Source organism: Melospiza melodia, chromosome 1 (assembly GCF_035770615.1).
Source record: "Melospiza melodia melodia isolate bMelMel2 chromosome 1, bMelMel2.pri, whole genome shotgun sequence".
NCBI classification, from domain to species: Eukaryota; Metazoa; Chordata; class Aves; order Passeriformes; family Passerellidae; genus Melospiza; species Melospiza melodia.
Window position 1 is genome coordinate 128612386 of NC_086194.1, and position 16550 is coordinate 128628935.

The 16550-nt window shown below is 38.6% G+C and overlaps 1 protein-coding gene across 1 annotated transcript in view; it reads right to left on the bottom strand.

Moving 5' to 3' along the window:
• Positions 1-4238: 4238 nt before the first annotated feature.
• Positions 4239-16550, bottom strand: part of CDH2 (cadherin 2) — a 115755-nt gene continuing 103443 nt past the window's right edge. Inside the window, exons 15-16 of the mRNA XM_063167915.1 lie at positions 12737-12901; positions 4239-5659 (exon numbers count right to left, since the gene is read on the bottom strand). Coding sequence (XP_063023985.1) covers positions 5453-5659; positions 12737-12901 — 372 coding nt within the window. The 3' untranslated portion in view covers positions 4239-5452. The remainder of the gene's footprint in view (positions 5660-12736; positions 12902-16550) is intronic.

The window sequence follows — 16550 nt, forward strand, 5'->3', positions numbered from 1 at the left end:
TGATGTTTAAAAATGCACTTGTGCACTAGTGCTTGGAAAAAAAGCCTCTCAAAATGAATATATTTTAAGAAATAGTAATAAATAAAATCCATTTTGAACAATGAAAAATCTAACTTTTTTCCTGGGTGCAACACAGGAAAATAGGAACTCTACAAGCATGTTCTCTATTAGGAGGGGAAAATAGCCAATTTAAAGAAGAAGAGATTGGTCATTGTTTCTTCACAGAATATTGATTTAAGGTCTGAAAACAAGAGGAAAAGAGATTCTTACTAAAAGTGAAAATGGGTAAGTACAAACGGAAACAAAAGTGGAAGCATTTTCTCAGCCTTGCCAAGAGAACTAAGAAAGTAGAATTTGCGCATGGAAGGCAAAAGGGTTTAAAAACTACGTATTAGATGGGAAATGCCACAAGCAACAAGAATAATAAACCATAGTTCATTGCCTTTGTTAATGAAAGACAAATGCTCTTAGGTATTTTCTGAAACATAGCTGGGGGAGAAGAATAAAGATGGAAGCAAATAGAAAATAATGACCATCTTGTTGAGGCAGTAAATGATTGTAGAGGTGGCAAGGCATGCAGGAGATGAGATGTGTGGGTGCATTCCAGGCGTCCTACATGGGCAGCTTTTTTGTGCTCAGAGAAGAGTGGCAAGACACCTGCATAAATCTTCTGAAAGGCAAGAGTTACACACACAGGAATGCATTCTCTGCAGCCAGAGCAACAGGAGAGCAGCTCAGGGAGCACACGTCCACCACCTCACCCCGACTGATCTCTCCAAAAAGCTCTCTGGATGGGGTTGCAGGGTCATGTTGTCACCACAGGATATGTCTGTCTGCAGCAGAAATGTCAAGAGAGCACATAAATGTGAAATCTGATTATAAGTGCCTACTGTATCACTGGCAATTGCTGCATTTTCAGATGTCCTAGAAGCCCACAGAGGTTACAGGGGTAAAATACCGATCAGGACACTGAACTTTGAAAAAGAAGACAAAGCCTTCCCAGCTATTGCTGTGTGGAGAACGCACGCTCCAGCCTGCAGCAAAACAAGCAAACCAAAACAAGACTTAAGACCTTGATTCTTTGTGGCTTGTAAACTGAAGGTTACATAAAACCTGGCGTGAGTTTTGGCACTGTTCAACTACCTGGGTAAACTGAGGAGGAAAACTGGGAAAGCACAGTGCTGGAATGTAACCCAGCATGACAGTAAGCAGCACTGACACTGAGAATTCCAGAGAAGGGACATGTCCAAGTCTCTGTTACACCCAAAAAGATGTCTGGCCAGCACAGAGGCACAGGTGGGCTGAAGTGTGTCTTGCACTGATTCATCAAAGGGTCCCTAACAAATGGGATGCTCTTTCCCTATCTGTGTGATGGAAAGCACCTTGGGTCCCTGTGGGGAACACTTAGCCTTTTTATTTTGGCCTTTCTTCCTCACTTCTATTTCCCAGCTGGGCTTTGTTGTTAAAGGGAAATATTTTCGTTATTCCTGTGACATATATTAAGTAAAGAGAAATTATCCTATGCTTTGAAGAAATTCCTAGGAAAGATCCTTGTCTAGAGAGAGACTAAACATTAAAGTTTATTTAAGCAAATGCAAAACAAATAAAAAATAAGGACACCATACAAATGTGGATCATCCCTGGCTGAAATTTGTGTATAAAATATACCACTTTGGATTAGGTATTTAAGCATTCGTCTGACTTTTCTGATTTTTATTTGACTAATAAATATTGACTAAGGTAAAAGCTGGAACTTTGTTTTCACACTCCTGAACCAGAAAGGTATATCTGTCAAAATTATGCAGCCTAGCAGAAAGGTTCCCTAGGAGGTAGGAGTAGTTGTGTAAAGGAAGAATTGGAAGTGGCTTACATGAGACATCTCTAGTAACTACAGAAAGGTTTTAGAGACCCTTTTGGGGATTGTGTGTCCCGTCAGCTGTCAGAAGATATTTCCCCTCAGGTGTTAAGGTGAATGAGACCATGGCAAAGTAGATGTTAATGTTCTGGGTAACATTAGTCTAGTCCAAAAAAGTGCTGCATACCAAGAAAGAAAATTCCCAAGTAGCAGCCTTCATGTGGCTTTTAGTCACTTTGTTACTTTAGTACCAAAATAACCACTTCAGAGTTCAACTACCTGGAGGGAGCATGGTGAGTACATTTTAGACTGTTATGGGATGAGTATTAGCCTATCGATATTTGGCAATCCCAGAGAAAATGCAGTAGAGCAGACCCATCTGCCATAAGGCCATCGGTATCCATTTCCAGCGTTTATTTCCTGAAACCACTCTTCCCCACCTTTATTAGCCCTGAAGCCAAGAAGGATATAGGCTATGAAAGACTATGATTGAAAGAAAATAATAAATTGCAGAAAGGCTGAAAGGTCAAACTTGCTCAAGCCTCATTTCTTGTCAGTAACTTCCCTTGGATACAGTGTCTCTAAAGCAGAGGTAATATATGCTGCTACCAAATGCTATTTACAAATTAGGCTGCCAAAATTTCCATTTTTCAAAAATATTGTAGGGCCCAACCAATGTTCAGCCACCTTCCCCTCAGTGCAGCCCTCTGATGGGCATTGAAGCAGGTATCACAGGTACAAAACCTGGCTGCACATTGCTAGAATAAAGATGAATCTGAAACTCAATGAAAGATGATCAGTTCAAACATCTTTTTTCTTCTTCTATAAGCAGTTGAGATGCATAAAATCTCTTTGTTCTGTTCAGCAGACCTAATGCTGAACTGTCACTAGGTCTGAGAACTGTTGCTACCATTTCAAAGGAGCTGTAGAGCTGGCTGTCTGTCTGATCAAGATAAAGCTCCTAGTGCTGTGCAGAACAGCCAAGTGCTTACAAAAGATGACCTCTGTCCACTTTTAACAAAAAATTGTGCTATAGCCCAAACTGGAAATCTTTCACAGATCTCTCTCCCAGTGTGTTTTTTAACATTCAATGTCAATGAATAAAGTTCATTTAGCATTTTCAGTTTGTTGGCTCAAAGTAACAATAATAGATCATACGCTTGAAATACATTTTTGCATAATTTTGTGTGCTAAAAGCTGTCTTCTGCTTATTTAACATGCATTGACAGTTTAAAATCTGCCCTTTATGAAAGTTGTCCTTACTTAACTATGCATGGTCAGACTTTATTTTCATGTCCTGATCTACATCCTTTGTTCTGTATACTACAAATTGAATTTGGAAATAGCTTAACAGTGCTTGTTGGTAACTTTGACACATTACTCAAAAATCAAGGCTATATTACAGCATTAAGTAATAGTTGCAAAGTCATTATATAAATAATAGCCAGGTGTGCAAAAGTTGAAATAGTATATCCCAGCCTGAGAGGATTGCTACCTTTCATCAGGAGCAAAAAAAGGAGACATTCCCCATGCAGTGTTAACGCTCCCCAAATCGGTTTTGGGATTTACGTCCCAAAGTCAAATTATGTAAATTATGGTGTGAGTGCTGAGGAAGCACTGAAGTGGCACCAGCGACGAGCTTTCCTCCCAGATCAACTTGCTGCCAGAGCCTGGTTCCCCTCCCTGCCCACTGAGAGCATTTCATTTTGTTGAGGCTCACACCATTTACAACTGGGTCCTTAATGTCTGTAAATATAGGCATTAAACCTGAGCAGATTGCTCCAAGAGAACCAAGACAGAACTGTACCTACTATGCTTGCTTTGTTTGCAAGTAAATCATGGTGACAGGTCAGAAGCATATTTACTAATGACAAATCTCCTCATGGGGCTTTTTGATAGACCTCCATGAATGTAAGCACCTTCATGAAGGATGTGATTTGATGTGCACTCAGGTTACCAGGGGCTTGTCTTCACTTCAGCACAAGAAAGTCCAGGCAGCAGAGGACTGCCACCATCTGCAACTTATTTATGCAACCTGCAGCACAATCACACATCCATTAAACTGTCAGTCTAGAAATGAGCCAAAAATTATGCAAGTTCTTATTTAGATAATGCACGTTAAACCAAAGAGCTAGCCATCACCGGGGAACCGAAAATTGTGAATTCCCAGAAATCCCAGCATAGATCACTTTGCTTTTACCTGGGAACTTAACTCCCAAATTTGTGCTGGGCTTTCTTCTACATGCAGCTTGTTTTCAGTCTGGCAGTAGGAAACGCCAAAGAAGCACACACAACTTCTCACAGAATTCAAACACATTTTGGGTACTTTTTATTTACTGCAGTCAGGGCTGCTCAGGTGGAAGAAAAAATGCCAAACCAAGCACCAGATCCAAAATTAGCATTTTATTCAGAACGTTGGGGTCAGAGGTGTATCATTCATATTCTGGTACACAATACAGAGGCAAAGCTGTTCTCAGAAGTCTCTCCAGTTTGAAAGCTCCTTCCCCCCCTCCCACCCCAAAAACATACTGTATATTTTCTCGTGCCACCAGTATCAGGCCAACTCCCCTCCCCCCCCTTTTTTTGGTACAAATTATGTAAAACTTTTTTGTGCTAAGAACTTTTCTCCCTCCCCAAACCAAAAAAAATAATAAAAATAAAAATAAAAAAAATATTGAGTACTCTAACTACAGTTCAACAATTGAATCAATGTCACTTGTTTGCAACCTGTTTTGTAAATACTTTATCCATAAACGAAAGATATAAACATGCAAAAACCTGAATCCATAGTCCAAATAATACATACACGTGTTCTGAAGTTTCTGCACTTCTCCACAGACTATGCCAATAAAACATTATGTACACATACCATTTTTTACAGTGAAGTGGGAAAAAAATACTAGAAATTAAAAAAAAACCAACAAAAACCAAAACGTGTACATGGATTAAGACCAAAATGTGTCTAACATTCTAGCATAAGAAAAAAAAATCAATTCTGCTACAAACTGGTGATATGAAAACTCCCTTTATTTGCAACCAGCTGCATAATTTTTAGAATTTTAGTGAAAAAAGTCCCCTAACATCTAAAACTAGAAGTAATGTACATTGTTCCACCTCATGGTCCTCTCTCCCAGATAATAAAATTGTTCCATGAGGATTTTTTTGTTTATTTTTAATCTCCTTATTTTAATAAAAGCAATGCGATGTAACAAAAGCATTGTGAAGTATATTGTGTTTCACCTTACTCCTCCCCACCCCAACATATTTTGTCTCTTTAATGCATCATTTCACAAATCAGTACCATTAAAGCCTTAAACATAAAACTAATTCCGATCTGAAAAAGGTACAAAAAGGCACATAAAATCCCAGTGCTTCTGTACTGTAAAATTCAAGTGTAACTGAGCTCAATATTTTTTTCCAAACAGCATTGGATCACTGATATTCCACGGAGCCCAAATTGGTTTGCAGCCTAAGCCAAAGCCTTCAGCAAGCACTTGTGCTAGTAGACTACAAAGTTAAAGCCTAGCTTCTGTATGCTTTTGGGGAATATCAGTTGAAATGTTTGTACTTGTCCAAAACCAAAGTTCACTTTGAAGTTCAGTCATCACCTCCACCGTACATGTCAGCAAGTTTCTTGAAACGTGGGCCCCAGTCATTTAGGTAGTCATAGTCTTGCTCACCACCACTACTTGAGGAGTTAAGAGAGCTCAAGGATCCAGCAGTGGAGCCGCTTCCTTCGTAGTCAAAGACTAAGAGGGAGTCATACGGTGGGGCTGTAGGGTCATTGTCAGCTGCCTTAAGTCCCTGCAAGAAGGAGAGGGGAAAAAAGAAGATAAAGTTCTGTATCTGAGAGCGAGACAAAAGCACATCCGGTATATTTGCAGTGCAGTTATCTATCAAGCACCACTTGAGAAAACAGAGTTCTTCCTCTCCTGCCATTCAGTGCAAAACAGGATTTACATTTTTGTAACTCCTTTTAGAATGACCAGGTTTCCAGCATTGCAGCACTGGACATTCTGAATGTAGCAACAATCACAGCCCTAACAAAACCTTAAGAGAGAATCAAGGCACTGGGACTGAAGCTAGTAAGTAAACAGTTTAAGAGATATACAGCCCACAACCTGTGCCATGGGCAATGTGGGAATGGTTAGACAGATGAGGAAGGAGAAATTAGCATTTTTGCAGAGATTCACTTCAACAGCCATCTCACATGGTCAACAGCATATCCACTGACTTTTCTGGCCTGCAGTCCATCTGCATCTGCCAAAATCCATATTTAGTTAGTCCTGTAAACTCATGTACCTTTGTAGGCTGCTGTGAGAAAAATATATGGTATGTTGTCTTAAGCCTTTTATGTTTTGCCACATCCACCCATGAAATCCACCTGCTCTTCAGAAAATACACACAGTGACATCAAAGCTGAATACAAGATGATGACTGTTTTTGTTTCCTCATTTCAAAGTACTGAAGTTACGAACAGTGGGCCATCAGCATTTTTACATTTTCAGTCTATGGAGTTGAATAGACAAAATTAAAAGCAGCACAAAATGAATTGGAGGAAATGCTGAGGAATTGAGGAGGAAAAGCCAGGAAAGAACCACACTTCTTCCAGAGAAAAGCCTCTACATTCTCTGTTTTGTTACATAAGTCCAAACTAAGCGCTTGTATGAGTAACTAACTTTAGAATATGAGACAATTTCTCTGTGCTTATCTGGGGAAGATTTACAAGCTGAATATAAAAGCCTGAAGCCAAAAAGTTCTCTTATGATTTGTATTTTTTTAACCTCATAGTTTCTTCCATGGGATTAACAACACTTTTTTTCAAGATCTTCCATTTTGAATAGGATCTACTCTGGCAGCCACTGACAGGGGATAATGTATCTTCCAGAATTCCATAAGGCTGTGCTAGGATTTTAAATTGCTCACTATTAATTTTTACCAGTGATATTTGTGCTGGTTTTACTTTTAATTTTTAATGTTTATTTATTTAAAGAATGGCATTATTATACTCCTACTTATTTGAAGGAATGAGTAAGCTTCCTTCAAATTATCTAATATATTCTGGTTTTAGAAAAGTACATTTCACTCTCAATTGTGTTCTGTCCAAATATGACAAAATGGAACCAGAAGCTGATTTTTCTTCTACAAATATGTATTATGGAATACATACATATTAAACCCATTAATTAAAGCATTTGGCATTGAAAAGGTAGAAGTGAATCCTGGCTCTTTATTACCTATTTAAATAATTCAGAATTGTGCAAAATGGACCTAAAATAATTTCAAAATCAGTGGTGGAAAAGCCCAGCATATTTATCAACCCAATGACCTCCAATCAAGAACAAATTTTGGCCTTGAAATGTCCATTCCATGTGGTACAACAACATCAAACAGGTTATTAATAGCCTGCATTTAAAGTGCAATTTTGAATTATGAGATAAGAATAATTGGTGATGCTTGTTATCTCTCTCTGGCATTTTCAAACCTGATGGCCATAATAAGCAAAAATGATGTGTGATTTTGAAAAGGCAACAGCAAGTGTTGGAAGACATCCCTTATCCAGCTTCCAAGGGGGAAGTTCTAGGGCTTTCTCTTATTTTCTGCAGCTGAAGCACAAAGACAACTTTACTTCTTAGGCAGTAACTGGCCTCATGGTATTCAGATCTTTCCTTAACCCTGCTTGGGGTGCCAGACACCCACGTGTTTGGAACGCAGGTGACAGGGAAGGAGAATAAATGCCAGCTGAGGGTAAGGAGTGCTGAGGTACGAATGCCAGCTATCCATGTGTGAAAGTCATTTAGAAAGTTGGTTTGGAGACAAAATGTTATTTCCCTGCAGTTCTGTCTACTAATAGGCAGCCAACCATGGGATACCAATTTATTTTAAAAAATCAGCGAACAAAACATTTTCCTACAGCACTGCAAAAGTTCTGATACCTATCAGTCATCCATGACAAGGCAGAAGGCAGCCTCTTTCCATCTGTTTTTCCAAAGGGGAAGTTGTAATTTTTTTTTTCAATTTGCTGCTGCTATCATGATAGCATTTCAGAAAAGGAAACTGGTTTTGAGTTACTGACTTACAAGATAGGATCTCACTAACAAATTCACTTTCTCAAAGGTTGTGCTGGCAGTGTAATCCATTTCATTCAGAGAACGTAGCTACGGGTCATGTTTTGGAAGTATTGATTCAACTGCAGAGCACAAGTTACACTGACATTTTCACCTATCTCCTGGTTCACAGCGTAATGACTGAACTTAGTGTCTAACTCTTCAAATGACAAGATTTCTGCTATATTTGTGTCACAAGTTACATACTAAAATGAGAGAGAAGTACTACAATGTTTTCTCTTTCCCTCTGCTGAGCTGATTCTTTGAGCATACCCAGTGTAATGCTGCTCTTTGCTGTTGGGTTCTACAGCATGCCAAACAGCCCTGGCAGCGCCATCAGCTTGGAAGCTCCCTTTGGTTTCAGCACTGCCACCTTTTTTCTTTTATTATGCTGTCCCTCTCAGTGGGTAGAGGTGGTATGGATACACAGCCTGCTGCATCTGCACAACCAAAAAGATGACAAATGGCAGCCAGGAGTGGCTACTACTGATTTTGTTGCCAAGACCTTCACTGTCAGTCACTTCTGAAAAGAGGTATCAGTTTTTACCAGATGTGTTCAAGAGCCTCAGAGCAACAGAGCTGTTATAGTTACTTGGTTTACAGTTTCCTGATCTGAAAATGCAAAGTTTTCATTAGAGTGAGAAGCTCATTCAACAATAGAATTTCTGGGGCACATCCTCAGGAGCAGGGGAACCTGCTGGGACAGTGAATTGTCACATTTCTTTACGTGTGCTACGCCACCAGTGCACAACAAGCAGTCACAGCAGAGCCACAGCAACAGAGAGGCCAGCTTGAGACCTTGGACAGGCTCACTTATTTCCTTTTCCTCTTTTATATACATAGTAGAGCTTTCACTAGGGAGGTGATAAGGGGCAGAACTGGAGAAATTACAGTGCCTTGGCTGAGGAACAACAGTAAACGTGCCTTAATGCAGGCAGGCATTCTCCATTTCACTCAAGTTAAAGATAAGCAACCCTCTCAAATTTTGAACTAACACAGAACATTACAAAATCTAATGCTTCTATTTTCATTAATCCTACTACCTAATCAGATTCAGCAGGCTTTTGATGAGAAGGAAAGGAAGAACAGAGATCTTCAGGGAAATACAAAAAACAAATTGGTTTATATCTGGAACCATCGAGGGAGTCCATTTTGCATGGAGGTGCACTGTATCAATAACCATTTACTAAGAATGAATTGAGGGTCCTCCATGTCTCCATGGGATGAGACCTTTAGTTTGCAATTTAAATTTAGTTTACCTCAGGCAATGTCCTCTATTGATTATAAATATATTCTTAGCCACAAATTCTCCACCACAATATAACTTTCTTGAGATTTCTAGGGACTATATAGGTGGGTCTTGAAAACAGGATTAACAAAACTACTTCAAACAGGTCTAATTTATACTGTCCTGCGAATCTTGACTATTCTAAGTGTTAATTATGCTCCACACTCTGCAGGTTAGGCTTTGAAAGGCTCAAAATGGAAAACAAAGTCTACAGAGGATTCTTAATAACACATGACTTATTTCACTGACTTGTTTGTACACTGGACTGGAAGAAAAGGAGGTTTTTCCCTTCCCCTCTTAAATTACAGATTCATCTATCCATTGAAACAGACAAAACAAGAAAGTCCCTGAGGTCATTTAGCTTATGCCTGCAAAACCTATTTTGACTATCAGACACCTCTGGAACCTTCCTGTTTTAAACAGTTCATAGCTTTGTACGTGTTATCTCAACTTTGTGTTATAAAAATGCATGACTTTTTATTGTAATTCTAACTTGTTTTTCAACTGAGAAATCACCAGAACATTACAAAATACTCTTACTTATGTATGTCTCATTGAGTTAAGTAGGTTTAATACAAGGAATGATAGGTAGAAAATAATATATCAGAAGAAACGGAGTACTGCTAAAAGGGAAAAAACCTAAATGACCCACTGGATATTTTTTTTTCTTTTTGTTTCTATGACTCTGTAAGGAAAATAAGAAGAAAACTCCCATGGCTTGCTTGGAAATGGGAGCTAAACCCTCCAGTATATGAAATCAATTTTTTGTCAACAGCTAAGGTAATTCAGAAGCTAATCTGAACAGTGTGTCTGAGGTGCTGGTGAGCATTCAACAGACTAAATTAATTTCCACATGTGGACCAGCATCCCAAAAGCCCATAGTGACCCACATCTCCTAGAACAGGGTCAAGTCCTCCAAAATATTGGACTGATCTCCGAAAGTGTTGCATCTTTTCAAGCCAAGGGCCTAATGCAGACTTTGCTACTGAAGGGCTGACAGTCCAAAAGCAGCCTCTCCCTGCTCAGCCAGGGACTGGACTAGTTTGGTGGGTGTTTGGGTTAGAGATGCTCAAGGGAAGAATTACGTCTAATAATATTGAAGTTGGATGCAGAGAGATATGAACTTTGCTCTTTCTTATCTTGCTATGTTGTTTCCACAGCTCAGCTTATCTTCTGTAGGAACTGCCTTAAGAAATGTCTGGTACAGGCTTTACTCAAGATATTTTTTCAATTTACCTCAAGTAAAACTGAGAGAAACTTACCAAGTTTCTTGAGTTTAATCATACCAGGACTGCAGGTGCAATTTTCTGGAGAGCCTGAAAACCTGTGCAGCCTGAAAATTTATACTCTAGACACTGATAATTTTGAAATTTAACTGTAACAATCTCCATAGGAATATTCCTATGAAAGACAGACCCATTTTCTCCCACATCCAGCAGACAATTTAGAATCACATCTGTCATGGGAAATTTTTTACAGAAAACACAAATTAAGCTGACACTATTTTAGGGAAATAAAATGCCTATTCTGCTCAGTCTTCTGGGAAAACAGAGCATAGATAATCTTTGGGTGGCTACTGTCTGCTAGAGAGAGGGTTAGATGGAATGCCCCACAGTAAAACAATTTCTGTAAAATCCTCAGGAAAAAAAACCCTTATGAAGAAGACAAGCTAAATATATAATCCTTAAAACACAGAAACTACCTCACACAGTTCCTTTCAATCAGAGGATATAATTAATTCTGAGCTAACTTGCAGACAAGAAAATTGCAGTGTTTTCTTTAACTTCATATATATTTGCACATATTTTCTTAATAAATGACATTATTTCACTGTGTATGAATAACTGGGAGAAGCTTTCTTTTTTGGTGGATGGCAAGGGGAAGCATAAAGGGAGATACTGATACAGTACAGTAGACAGCAGGAAGAAAATGACCCCATGCTCGTCTGTAGCGCATATAAACGTATGGGGTTAAATCAAGACAGCATGCACTGTTTCTTCTGCCCCATGTGTACACATTAATGCTATCATCTGCAAGACTGATAACCTACTGAAAAATAATATTGCAAGAACAGCTTGTTAAGTCATTAAAAAGTCTTAGGAGGCTGGACAACCTCTGGCCCCGTTCTGGCCCTCCAGCAGAATCAGACCCATTCCCTGCCTCTGCTCCATAACAGAGCCTCCTGGCTGCTTTGAGAACAACACAAAACAGGGTTCTTCACTACTGCCTGCCAGGTGGGCACTGTCTGGCCACAGCTGTGTGAGAACAGGATGGGAATTCTGATTGTTTGGAAGCACAAGAAGTTCTTGTTTGTACACTGCCTTGGCCAACAATGCGGGTCTTTTATTGTCTTGTGTCTCCACTATTTTCCAGAAGCCAATTATAACTGCAATATTTAGAAGTGTAAGGCAAGCAAAAACTGGAGTCTCTTAAAATAAAATGTCTTACAAGAATATTTGTACATTTCCTGCTGGTCAACTCCCCTCTGAGTTTTTTGACAATTGTATCACCGTATACCTTAAAAGGGGCAAATTCAATTTTCTGCAGCTTTCTAACACAAAAGACTTTAGTATATTAGCATGACTTTTCTTCAAGGCAAACAAGAATAAACACGTTTGCAGAAACTGTTCTGCAATACTCTGCAATATGTGTCCAGCTCCAGCTGACAAGGAAGATATGAGAAATAATTAACTACTACAATTCAGTACAGAATAAAGTAAAAATAAAAGTAAATCCTGGGTTAGCTTTTTTTTTTCCTATAACCAGAAAACACAAGAAACACATTCTATCATAAGTACCACAACACCAATGATTTAAGGCTGACCAGTGATAAAAATAATGAGGATAATTTCTTTCAGAGCTATCAGTACTCTGGTATAGTCTGAATCTCAATTACATTTATTAGATTGAAGAATCAAAGATAATGCAAAATCTTTGAAAGCTCTATGACAAGACAAGTATTAAATGCACTTACATAACATTTAATTTAGCTGCCCTGCTCACTAATCGTATTTGACGGAATTCTTTTGGTCTTATTGAAGGTACTGAATTTCCACTATTATCTGCATTCAAAGGGTAATGTATGAGGAGAATGAAAATGAACTTCTTCCATTATTAAATTACTGTGAATTAATAAATTAGTTTAGGCTACATACAATTTTGTTATTCTGTTTATTACTTGCAACCCATTGCATAATCCTGCTTGGAGATATTGTGGTTGCTGCTGATAACATACTATGAATGTAATTAATACGGATGCACAGAAGTTAATTGATATATCTTCCTTTTCTGTTTGAATGAGTTAATTAAATTTGTCTGTACTTTAGAAGACTGTATTTACTTCTGTCTAGTGAGACAATTTTAATTGTCTGAGGAAGTTTTAAAAAGTTATTATGTTCTAACATAACAGCTACTCATGCGGAGTAGAATAAACAAAATATAAAAGCTTATCAGATCGTAGGAGGAAACCTTTCTCTGCTTCTTTACCTCATTAATGAAGTCCCCAATGTCCCCAGGATGAGGAGCAGCTGATCTGACTGGATACTGAGGTTCTGCATGGATTGGCCTTTCATCAAGACGTCTGATTCCAACAGGTTTGATGGCATCTGGTTCCAGAGTGTCAGGCTGCTGGAGCTGGCTCAAGTCATAATCCTGCAAAATATGAAACAGACACAGTACGTTAGCAGAATTTCAAACAATATCTGTCAAGGGGAAACATGAGAAGGGAAAAATAGGAAAATGCAAAGTATCATTTCACCAGAAGTCCTGTTTTCAGGATTGTAATGCTTACTGAGGATAAGTCAATAACACTGCTATTTGCATACCAACAGGATGTTATTTGATTTATACTCCCTGAATCTCCTGGTTTGATTCTATTCCATCAGATTTGTAGAGCTTCTCATAAGTTTTCCCTTGAGAAGCAGGGATTTGAGTAGTACTATTAAGGGACTAAACACTTTAGCTAGTAATGATGATTTACAGCACAGAGCAAAGATGCCAAATCCAACTCTTATTTTTCTAAGAAAATAAATGCCATACATTCTGAGAAAAAAGCAAGCACAGTGTTCTGCAGTATTTTCTAATACCTTCAAAGAATGAATTTAAGACTCCTTGCTGATTTTATGTGGCTCCCATAATATGAAAGCCAAAGGGTGAAAAATGTCATAAGAAGTACAAAGCTCCTCAGATTTGGCCTTAATTCTAAGCACTTTCTAGAGATTACTCATGAATCTGTTCATTAAGTACTTGATGCTGCAGTTTCAAACTCTGGCAGACTGATGAAGTTAGCACAGCAGTATGAATTCCAATAAGCAGTATGTATGTATGTGAAAAATTTAATTAGATCAATGTTTATGCATTCAACATAGATATTCCTGAATTCTCTCTGCACAGTGAGATGCATTTCGTCATTATCATTCTCCTCACTGTTGCCATGTCTAGAAGAAAGTCGTGTTCTCTGATGCCTTCACACAGGGCATTGGTGAGAATGCACAACAAAGAACTGGACTTCAAGGCTTAAATGAAAGCCATTCAAGAACTACCAGCAGATGGGGGCTCATGCCAACTCTGCTGTATGCCAGATACCCTGCCCCACAAATAATCCAAGCAGTTATGAACATCCTAAACAGGCTACTCTACCCATCAAAAATATCAATTTTTGAACAGTGCTGTTCTGGGAAGAATCTTATTTATAATCTCAACTTGCTGGAAGTTGTCTGCTCAGACGATTTTTCATTAGATCCTTACTGGCTCCTAAGGGAAGGAGTGCAAGCTTTTACTGCTGCTGTTATCTCACAGGATGTAGATCCTTTCTGAGACTGTGACCTCCTGTGACCCAAACCCAGACTTTTCAACAGGAGAAGAATTCTTTTTGACAGCAGTGATGGTAGTTTTTGGGGAGAACTGCAACTGATTATCAAATCCACTACACCTTCTGATTTGTTACTTGCGTTCTCAGATGACTGCACACAAATATATAGTCAAAAAAGGTGGAACAGCTCCACTGAGATCTGAGAATGCAGTTTCATATGCTTTAATTAGATTACAAGTTCCTTGGGGCACAGCTTTAACTCCTACCCTTCGGTACTTCATGTACCAAATGGAATAATAAGTGATCTCCAAGAAGCAGTATGAATCAGAGAAAAGTAAACAAACTTTTTATCCTTTCCCTTTTTATTACGTAAAATAAATCAAAATAGTTTAGAGACATGCTATCAGAAAATCCTATCAAACAGAGAAGAATGTACTTTATAGAATTTATAAATATGTAACACGAGTGCTTTTCATACCCACCCAAAAGATAAAGGTGAGAAACATCAACCGGGAGAAATGAAAAATATACCTATTTTTTTAAATCTAAGCATTTCATTGTGGAGGAATTCAAACTGGTATGGTTAAATAACAATGTATTAAAAGCAGAAGAGCATCTCTATTCATTTCAACTCTATAATTTTTTTCCTCACCCACACACATTTGTATACAATTCTTTTACTGGTTAGTGCTAATACAGAAATATAAATCAAGCTTGTCAGTCTATTATGTCCACATCTAAGGCATCCTTTTGTATGTATTTAGTAGTTTGAGACATATGCAGACTCTAATAGCTAGAAAGTCAGCAAAGATAGCCATCTGTGAGGTAGCAGCAGTGCAGAACGTGTCCTTATGTGGAATCCCACTTTGGTTTTCTTTTCTAGGGTAATTTACGACACTGTCATTTAGCCTTCTATCAGAGAAAATTTATCTTGCAGGTCTAATAGTGTCTGGATGTGAAAAGAAGATCCACTGCATATACTACTGTGGACTCTCAAACCCTCCTATCATTAAAACCAGTACTAGCTGCACACCAGTGGGGAATGGCCAGCCCATCCACCACCTCCCCAAACCCACTGAGTGCCAGGCACCACACAACCACCCCAGCTGCTTCAACATTCGGTCTAAAGTAACTCTACTCAATTATTGCAACATAAAAGATGAAAAAATGCTTTAAAATGCCAGGTCATAAGCTGTTTAGAGGTGCTGAGGTCCCATCTCTTCACTCAGTGCTGCTTTCACAGACAGGAAAGCTTTTCACACACTACCTAAAGCTCCTGAATGGACTTAAAGGTTAGCCTCAAACAGAGTTTGTTAAGATAGTTAACTGCAGAAGTGACGGCTAAATGGAAAACTGGCACATCAAAGAGAGAACAAAACATGGTGGGATAGGCTGGGACAGACAGCTTTGATCAGTATTCTGGGTCATCATTTTAACTCTTAATTTCAGGACCACAATTCTACAGTGATTTGGTTTTGCTCCAGTCTTTTCCCATATAACCTATTTATAGTTAAAATCTGCTTATGGATTATTGGCAGTTCATTGGGGAAAAAGTCTTGGCCCTCCATTGGAAATGTACTTCAGAGAAAGTTGTGAGTATCTAATTCATACAGCTGCCAATTTTTGTCAGAGTATTTATTTAGTTAGGGCTGTTTAGCCCTAACTCCAGCAATTCTAGAAAAAAATCCCTTCCTTCAGTTTGGATTTGAGTAGACTCAAACAGATGTTTCATTCAAGTTTTCTCCTTGTCAAACTTTTGGGCAAACTTAAATTTGTTGATGAAAGAGAGAATCTACTTCGTTTTTCTCAACTGTAATACTGCTAACATACGCAAGTTTGCTCCCATTTTGCATCTAGAAAAACTCAGGCCTTTGGAAACCAGAACTAGTCTGATAGTCCAAATCTACAGTCAACAGGGAAACAGAAACCTCACATTCTACAACAGGGATGTAAGTGAAGCAAGCTGAATGATTTTTTGTTTTTCTGCTTGTTTATGAAGGGATCTGTTATCACTGGAGAAACTTTGGTTGCCTTTTCGATAACTGGTGGTTAAAGAGATGAGAACTTTAAAGTGCTAGAAGGACATTTTATCAGAAGTTGCATCTTGTGAAATCAATCCATCTCACCGCCCACCTCTCCCCCCAAACCCCATTAACCCTCTCTCCCCTCCAAATTGATTGCAATATTGAAATTATTAGCTCTTCACTTAGTTCTAACAAGCTTTAAGAAAAGACTTCAACCATTACTAGTTCAAACCTTATATTCCTGAAACATGCAATCGCAGTGAAAAATGCTAAATGTCAAAATCAGGTAACCAAGCCCTATGAATTACCAAAAATGTATGCAGAAGGCTCTAAAACCCCTCAAAGCACTTCTTTAAGAACATCCCCACAGTATGCCAAAGCACAGTTCAAGTACCTCCACTTGAATAGAAGAAACATCCAGAACAGAAGAAAAGGCCATTTTACATTCCCCAGTAACCACTGAAAG